At 41.6% G+C, this 8,859-nt stretch overlaps 1 protein-coding gene across 1 annotated transcript; it reads left to right on the forward strand.

Annotated features, from left to right (window-relative positions):
* The first annotated feature begins 1,010 nt into the window (after nucleotides 1-1,010).
* On the forward strand, nucleotides 1,011-4,019 carry LOC131303334 (E3 ubiquitin-protein ligase WAV3-like). Its single transcript, XM_058330146.1, has 2 exons — nucleotides 1,011-1,668; nucleotides 1,789-4,019. Exons 1-2 carry the CDS (start codon nucleotides 1,306-1,308, stop codon nucleotides 3,655-3,657), a joined length of 2,232 nt encoding a protein of 743 aa, XP_058186129.1. The 5' UTR covers nucleotides 1,011-1,305; the 3' UTR covers nucleotides 3,658-4,019.
* Nucleotides 4,020-8,859: the final 4,840 nt, after the last annotated feature.

Below are 8,859 nucleotides of genomic sequence, written 5' to 3' on the forward strand. Positions count from 1 at the left end.
TGAGAATCAATAAGTCCAAACAAAACCCGCCACTCCCCCGTTGACTTACCACACCCCCAACTAGTGCGAAAACCCCCAATTTGCCAGTAACCAACCACCCTAGTAGTAAAATAAATATAAACCCAGACCCAACACCTTATTTAATTTATTTCGAGTGCTGATAAAATAGAAATACTCCTCCCGTTCCTACTTGGTGTGGGTTACAAGAAGTCGTGTTACATTTTTTTTAACAAAAAAAATATTTTAATACATAGTGTTTGTAATGTTTATGTAAAAATTAGAGAGATCTATGTATTTATCCGAAGAAATAATGACTTAGGCCCCGTTCCAGAACTCAAAAAAAGCCCTTATTTTTTAAGAAGGTAATTTCAAGCATAAAAATGAGGGATTTATTGAAATCTAAAAATATGCACTATGGATCTTGTTTGAAAAATCTCATTAAGATCTTTTATACGATGCAAAAAAAATTGAAAATTTATTTTTCATTTACATTATTTTTGAGTTTGAAAATGTGAAATAAGCTGCTTATTTTTTAAGAAGGTTTCTGGAACGGGGCCTTACTTTCATACTCGAAAAATGCTATGATTTTTTTTTAAAGGTAATTATGGGGTAGGTCAGAGGTTGCAAATAAATGTACCGTCCATTTTTTCTTCTTTTCTTTGCAAATAATTAGTCTCACTTTAATGATCTTAATTTTTAATGGGAATAGATTTTGGCACTCCCCAAATTAATTTTGGCATCCTCTTTCGAGAGTGTAGTTATCAGCTCCCTCCTTTATTTTATTTTACTTTATAATGCTAAAATTTCATTCAATTAATGAATTCCAAGTTGGTGTTTCAATTTAATTTTTCAAGATTCAAAATCATATTTACTTATATCCAATAAATGTCATTTTTAATGAGATTAATTTTCATGACGAATTCTACTATACAAAATAGTTCAGATTACCGGATATATCCACATCCTACCACACCTTGTAAAAAAGCCTTTGCCTCCTACACACTCGAAGAAACGAGTTATAAACTCATAAACGAAACTCTGGAGAGAGAAAGGCCTCAAACGAGTACGTAAATTTTCTGCCTTTCTAGAGAGAGAAACAGTGCTATTTCGGGTCCAATCCAAATACTCCTAAGAGGAAACACAGCAAAATAGTAGAAGAAACAGCTGTAGAAGAAATGAGGAGGATTGCTCCAATCAATTGGGTCAACAATCTCCATGGATAAGCCACACTAGCATAGCACCTAAAATATTCCAGATATAAAGAGAGGGAGAGGGAGAGAGATTTGGGAAGAGAAATTGGGGAAAATGGTTCATGGATGGAGGAGAGTATTTTGCACATCGGTTTCCAAGGATTCAGATTCGAAGGATCCCAACAGAAACAGAGAGAAGCAAGAAGAGCAAACCACCACGCCTCGATTCGGTTCCAGATTCAGATTCTTTTCAAATCCATCCACACCTCGATTACACACTCAGTCCGCCCCGAGCCCCACCACCCTCCGCTGCCGAACCACCGCCACAACCCTTCCCACCCCACCGGACAGCCCCAAGCTCCAATGCAAAACAGCAAAAAACAGCCCCAGGTTCTTCTTCAGCCGCTCCTCCACCCCATCCTCTCCTCGCTCCCCCTCCACTCTCTCTCTCCTCAAATCCACCTTACGCATCTCCAGAGTAAGCTCCTCACGATTACTTTCTGAAATCAAAAAGGATTCGAAAAAGTTATCTGATGAGTGATTTTCTGACTTTTCCTAGCTTTTTCCTGTTGCTGCTTTTGTTTTTTAAAATGGGCAGGTTAAGTGCGGGATATGTTTGCAGAGCGTGAAGACGGGTCAGGGTCGGGCCATCTTCACGGCGGAGTGCTCCCATGGGTTCCACTTCCCGTGCATCGCTTCTCTCTTGAAGAATCACCAAGGGGGCGGTGCTCTGGTGTGCCCGGTATGCGGCTGCAACTGGAAGGAGTTGCCCATACTGACCTCCCACCAAAACAACAGCCAGCTCAATAAACCAGATCTCCAGGAGAAGAACCAGGAATCAGCTGTCGTGGATGCGAGAACGAATAGTAATAGTAACAATAACGAAAGGAAGCAGCAGTCTACAAGGCCTGATTCGAATTTGAAGGTTTACAACGATGATGAGCCCTTGATGTCGCCGAAATCGGCCACTCGGTTTTATCCTATACCCGAGTCTGATGAGAACGAGGAGGATATCAATGAGGCTGGCAATGACAGTGAGAATATCGGGGCCGAGGAGTTCCGAGGATTCTTCGTGAACCCGATTGCCAGTAGTCCGGTGAAGCAACGGCCGGGCATTGTGGAAGTCGTGTTGTCGCCGGACGCGGCGGTGGTGTCCGTGGGGCGGAGCCATGAGACGTACGCCGCCGTTCTGAAGGTGAGGGCTCCGCCGAGGAACGCGAGGCAGCGCGTCCCGATTGATCTGGTGGCGGTTCTCGACGTCGGCGGCCGCATGTCGGCGGAGAAAGTCCATGTGCTAAAGAGGGCGATGCGGCTGGTGGTTTCTTCTCTTTCGTCGACGGATCGTTTGTCTATCGTAGCGTTCGCCACCACGTCGAAACGGCTGTTGCCGCTGCGACGGATGACGGCGAACGGCCGCGTCTCGGCGCGCCGCATCGTCGACGCAATCGTTTCCACGCAAGGCGAAACAATCGCGTCCAGCGCGAGCGACGCTGTCAAGAAGGCCGCGAAGGTTCTGGAAGATCGACGGGAGAGGAATCCCGTGGCTAGCATACTGGTCTTGTCAGAATCCCACAACGAACGGACCTCCACGAGCGTGAAATCGATCACCACGCGCTTCGCCCACCTCGAGATTCCAGTACACTCGGTCGAATTCGGCCAGGGCAGCAGCGGCGCGTACAACCACGCTCCTTCAGACGACGCCTTCGCCAAATGCGTCGACGGTCTATTGAGCGTCGTCGTTCAAGATCTCCGTCTCCAGCTAGGTTTCCTCTCCGGTTCGTCGCCCGGGGAAATATCAGCGGTTTATTCGATGTCAAGCCGGCCGTCGTCTATCGAGCCCGGTTCGATCCGGATAGGGGATTTATACGGTGAGGAGGAGAGGGAGTTCTTGATGGAATTAAAAGTCCCATCGTCTTCTAACAGGGCCCACCACATCCTGTCCGTCCGATGCTGCCACAAGGATCCGTCAACTCAGGAGCTCGTATACTCCAGAGACTTGCCCTTACTAGTACCACGTCCCCACTCCGTTCGATCGTCATCAACTCCTCCATCAATCGAACGGCTGAGGAGCCTGTTCTTCACCACCCGGGCCGTGGCTGAATCTCGGCTTTTAATCGAGCGCAACAATTATACAGCGGCGCATCACATGCTCACGTCGGCTCGGGCTTTATTAGTGCAGTCGAGATCGGCTTCCGCGGACGAGTTTATTCGAGCGTTGGACGGGGAGCTAACGGAGCTGCAGTGGAGGCGGCAGAAGCTGACGGCGACGCAGACGGAGGTGGAGGTGCAGCGGCGGAGGGGGAACGTGACGGAGAGGGAGGCGGCGGTTTTCTTGGACGAGAAGGGCGAGCCGCTGACGCCGACTTCGGCTTGGAGAGCGGCTGAGAGGCTGGCTAAGGTGGCGATCATGAGGAAGTCGGTGAATAGGGTTAGCGACTTGCACGGCTTCGAAAACGCCAGATTCTGAAATATTTAGTATTAAATTCCAATTCGGAGGTTTTTTGTTTTGTTTTCAAGGTATACGGAAAAAAGGAAAAATTAGGATTAATGTTGTAAAAAAATAGAATAAAATAAGTCAAGTAATCAGATAAAGGTAGGGCCCAGGGGGTGTAATAGCGACAAGCAGTACCCGACGGCTCGGGCCTTTTTCTGCAGAGGTAGACAGTACTTTAGCTAGCGAGAGAGTGTGAGGAGAGAGAGAGAAGAGAGAGAGAGAGTGGGGTAGGGAACCCCCACACTATGATTGATTGATTGGTCAGTGAGGTGGTTGTGTTATTTGTCTTTATTGTTGTTGTTCTAGTGGAATTTTTAGTACGTACAATTTTGTAATGACTTTCTGGCTCTTGAATTTTGATTGTTTTTTCCAATATTTTTAGAACATCTCTAGTTCTTACACATTTTTCTACTCAAAACTCATAATCTAGGTAAAAACACTTTTAATATTCATTTCTAATGTCATACCCATTTTTCACCCGTTATGAGATTTATCCTTTTTTCTTATCCAAATTTGAGAAGACTCAAACTCATATTCATTTTTCTCGACATCTCTTTTCACTCTATAATAGTTATCAATGTGCTATTTATTTTGATTCAAATTTGGAGGAAAAACCAAATAAGCACAAGATTTGAGTTTTTAAAAAAAAGGGCATGACATTGGGTAAGACATTTAAATAGAGCTTTTGATCCACATTTTTACTTAAATTTGGGTTTAAACAATAGATAAAAGTCGAAGACGGCTCATAATCCTAAACTCCAATCACCCTCATGGGGCTCAAACTTGAGGAAGGCGATTGTTTATTCCAATTGAATGGTCCAATTATTGGAATCTCATTGGCAGTCATGTGTGGTGATGATCAATGCATAACGGCCATCTAGGTAGGAATGGCACATGGCGGCATGGCAATTGGCATTAACTAGTCATCACTTGACTTTCTTCTTCTTTTTTTGGCTTAATTAGGGTATCCAAAGTGTAATGTTACACCACATCACTACCAACATTACAATATTGTATACTCATCAATTATCTACTTTTGAGCTTTATATTTGCGCCGGATATGTGATTATTCCTTCGAGTTAGTTTGTAATCCCAACAAAGCTACACAGTAGTTTAACCCACGGAGGAGTTCGCTCTCGGTGGTCAAGGATCGACTAAACTTATTTGATCTTTCTATTCGAAATCTATCAGATACTATCAACTCATTTGAAGTTAGTTCATACGCTCCGGATATAATTAAGCTCTTAGTAAGTGGACAGTTGCGTTGAGCCCCACGAATAGTAAGTTGAGATGTGAATAAGCTGACACTGACACTTGAATTATTAAAAAAAAAAAAAACCCCTACATAGTTCCTAACAAACAAAGCATAGCTTTTATATCAAACATTTTCCCCATACCGTTCTTTCGGCCATATGATAGTTACAACACCACAAGGGCCAATGACAGACCAAGTAATTATGTTTGTGCATGATTTAAGCTCTAGACAAAATCAATATGGAGTAATACCGAAAGCTGTAGATATTCCGATGTGTCCTCCTTAATAGAGTATTCTTGAAATGCAAATTAGATGAATTCGAGACTCAGACACGTACCCGTCCCTAACATCCGGACCCAAATATGAATTCATATAACATAGACATTAATTGTATGATTACAACTAAAAGTTGTCTCATTTTTTTGTTTTTGTGCGGTTGGTTGTGGGGGTTGTAATCATTTTGTTGGGAAGAATATTGTGTAAAAGCAAATCAAGGGGCTTTCATTTCTTCTTCTTTTTTTCTTCTTCCGTATGATGATGATGATGATGATGATGATCATGTGTTTTTGGTTGTTTTATTGTGTAGTAGAGTATGTAACTAAAGTAGTGTTGTGATTGGATGAGGATTTGGTTCGTAAATGCCAAAGTAGGTGGGAGGTAATGGGGTGTGCGGCTGGATGTGGAAGACAGGATAATGCCAATTACAAACAAAATCAACACTATTGATTTTGGCTATGCCGCTTACTCTAAGTTTCTTTTTAATTTTATTTATAACCAGATGTAATTAGGCCAGCTTACACGTAGCTCAAATGATCTTGAGAGATCAATCTCACCGTCTACTAGCAGTGACCCATTTAAATTTCACCATTAAACAATACGTACTCTACTTTAAAAAATGCTCTAGGGAATTATGTGGACGTACATATTTGAAAGGAATGCATCCAAGCAATAAAATGGTGGATTGTGATCCATATTTCATAACGGTAGCGTACATGAATTAATCCTCCAACTAAAAAGGCCCACTTACCTGAATTATTAGTAAGTGGATGCATCACATCCACTTCCATGATCTCCACTAGCTCATTGTCAAATACAAGGGGCCACTATGAGAGTAAGTACTAGGTAGTAAAAATGTGTACAATTTCTCTGTATTCCCTCCAATCTTTAAAGTTGGAGGGCAATTTCAAGATGTGCCAATGAATAATGAATTTTTTTTTTTTTTGGTCAAACGGAAATAATGGATAATGAAAATCATCAATTATAAATTTGATACGAAAATAATTCACAAGAACGTACTCAACCAAATTGCCAAATCCCATATGCATGGTGTCTTTGATTTTTTAAGGTTTAAAGCTAAAATAGAAAAGTTTTATTGGACATGCATGTTCAATGCAACATGGGGGTACAAGTTGAACTCGAGAATACAGACTTTTTGAGGCCCTAATTAGTTGTTAGGTGACCACTCCTAGTATATCTGTTGAGTTATCAAAAAAGAATAAGTCGATCTCATTATAAAGCAATGTAGCCATAAAATACGAAGATGACCGTTACTATCTTTTTTAAAAAAAATAAAAAATTATGTTGTATACATCAGTTGGGAGGGTTAGCGGAATATTTGTATGCCAACAAATTAACCAAGGGGGTTCGATGTTTTTACATAGACTTGAACCCAAGACCTCCTTCGTCTAAGGCAACATGATGTGATTTTAAAAAAGAAAAATTCCAAGATATCAAATTACCACATTATTTGCCTAACCATGTGATTTGTTAGGCACACTTAACAAATCATTGTACAGGCTATGTTCGGTTCCTTCTCTCTGTGCACTATCCCTAAAAAAATTTCTCTCTAATTATTACTCTCATTTTTCTTTTTGTCTCTCTCCTCCCAAATCCAAAATCACAAACCGAACAAGGCTTGTATTCTCTCAACAGCTTAGCAACCGAGCTTAGCATTGCTTGGGTCAAGCCGTAAGAAAATATTTTTTTGTGAATTCTCTAATTTTAGCGTGGACGCGCGGCCTTTGACCGGATCTAGGAGTGAATTCGCTAGAGTGTATATAAGCTGGTCAGAACACCTTTGAATGCGGAACCAAACAAAAAAAACTTTTGCTACGGGTTTCGTGAATATTCGGGAGAAAAAAGTGAAAGAAGCTCTGCAAGTACGTAGGGGAAAAAAGATGGAAAAGCAATGAGACATGAATCCTAAGACAGAAAAAGCGATGCATGGACATTTCATATGTAATCAAATGCTGTCTCCTTTTGAAAAGTGGATAGTTTTCCTTAAATTGCGCACCTTTGAAGCCTTTCGAGTGAATAGTAGGAGTAAATGAAAGGTGGCCTTTATCTGCTACTTTCCTACTGCAAATTAAAAGAACCTGTTTCTGTGCTATTTTCTACCAGACACAAGTGTAAGGCTGTTTACATGGAAAGTAGTGTTATTCCTACCGCTCTGTTTCACCGCTCCCGCACTGCAACAATCTCAATATCCATCTCGGCTACTAATGGTCCGAATTTTAAAAAAATATTTTCAAATCCGGACCGTCCAAAAGTACGGTGAGATTGAGAGCGGTGGGAAAACAATGAAATAGAGAAGTGTGGGGAGCCATGAAACAGAGCGGTAGGGATAGACTTTCTATTGTATTTAAAAACAGCCGTAAGGGTTTGAAGGCTTCTAATTGGGAGTTGAGTTTTGTTCACCCTCCACTTAAGAGGGTGAACATTACCCTCCTTTTTATTGGTTAAAATAATGTAAATCCCACCACAAAGTGATGTCATGCTTATCAAAAAATGTATTGCATGGTAAACATGACATCACTTTGTGGCGGATCCATATCATTCCAACCAATAAGAGGGAATGTAATATTCACCTTCTTCTAAGGAGGGTGAATAAAATTGCACTCTCTAATTGGAGATGGCAAATTATCTTAAAGGCTGATGTTGCATTTTGACATCTCCAGATTGACATCTAACCCCCTCTCTCTCTCTCTCTCTCTCTCTCTCTCTCTCTCTCCTAAACTCTTTTATTTTATTTATACCTTTGAAATATTTGTGAACCCTTCGTACGTTGCTTTCTACCGTATCATTTCAAACGAGATTTTACCATAACATTTCTCTAATTTGAAGCCGGTAATTAATCACACCAACCGTCACATTTGTTTGAACAAAACTGAATTTGGCAGGAGAAGGGGTTGCCTTCAAATTTGGCAGGAAGAGGCGGGGCTCGAGATATAAGAATGTATTCCGTGGGCAACTAGATGAAGAGCTGAGGAGAGAGGAAAGGTAAGAAAGTTCTCATAGAGACCAACTCACTTCTCTCTCCTTGACGTCTGGTATCACCGCCCCATCACTCTGCTTGCCTTCTTGTGGCCGGCTTGGGTCATTCTTCACTCCTGTTAGTACAGACGACCAGACCTACTGATCTCTGTTGTTGCGTATCGTTCCATTTTTTGGCATAAGAACCTAAGAGCCGAAAGCAAGGCATGAAAGCTAATGTTTGCCAATGGTGCCATAAGGGCAGATCGAAGTTGAAACACATCGATTCTGCTGTCTTTACCTTTATGTCATATCAAATCCACGTGAATTTGAAGCAAAGAATGGCACATGGACTTGAATTGCAAATGTCTGACTATTTTGACCGTTTGCGCGCAATGCCACCTCATTTTGGACATATGGGTTAGAGATGCTCTTCCAGTAGTAGTTTGTTAAAATTTGGCGAAGTTCTTCTGATGATGGCGAAGGTATTTGTGTTTAAGTTAACCCATCACACCGTTAGATTAGGTGAATCATTTCCTAGAGATTTGAATGGAAAAAATAATAATAATAACAACACACAAATGGTGACGAGGCAGTAAATGACTTTTGCTAAACTTGGCTTGAAAATAGAAAAGTGATTATTTGGCTCGAGAAATGACTATACATAT

Source organism: Rhododendron vialii, chromosome 10a (assembly GCF_030253575.1).
Source record: "Rhododendron vialii isolate Sample 1 chromosome 10a, ASM3025357v1".
Lineage (NCBI taxonomy): Eukaryota > Viridiplantae > Streptophyta > Magnoliopsida > Ericales > Ericaceae > Rhododendron > Rhododendron vialii.

Bases quoted from the DNA above. Each gene is read 5' to 3' on its own strand.
- LOC131303334 (XM_058330146.1), top strand. From the start codon at position 1,306: ATGGTTCATGGATGGAGGAGAGTATTTTGCACATCGGTTTCCAAGGAT. The intron at 1,669-1,788 runs GTAAGCTCCTCA...TAAAATGGGCAG, and splicing joins CCACCTTACGCATCTCCAGA to GTTAAGTGCGGGATATGTTT.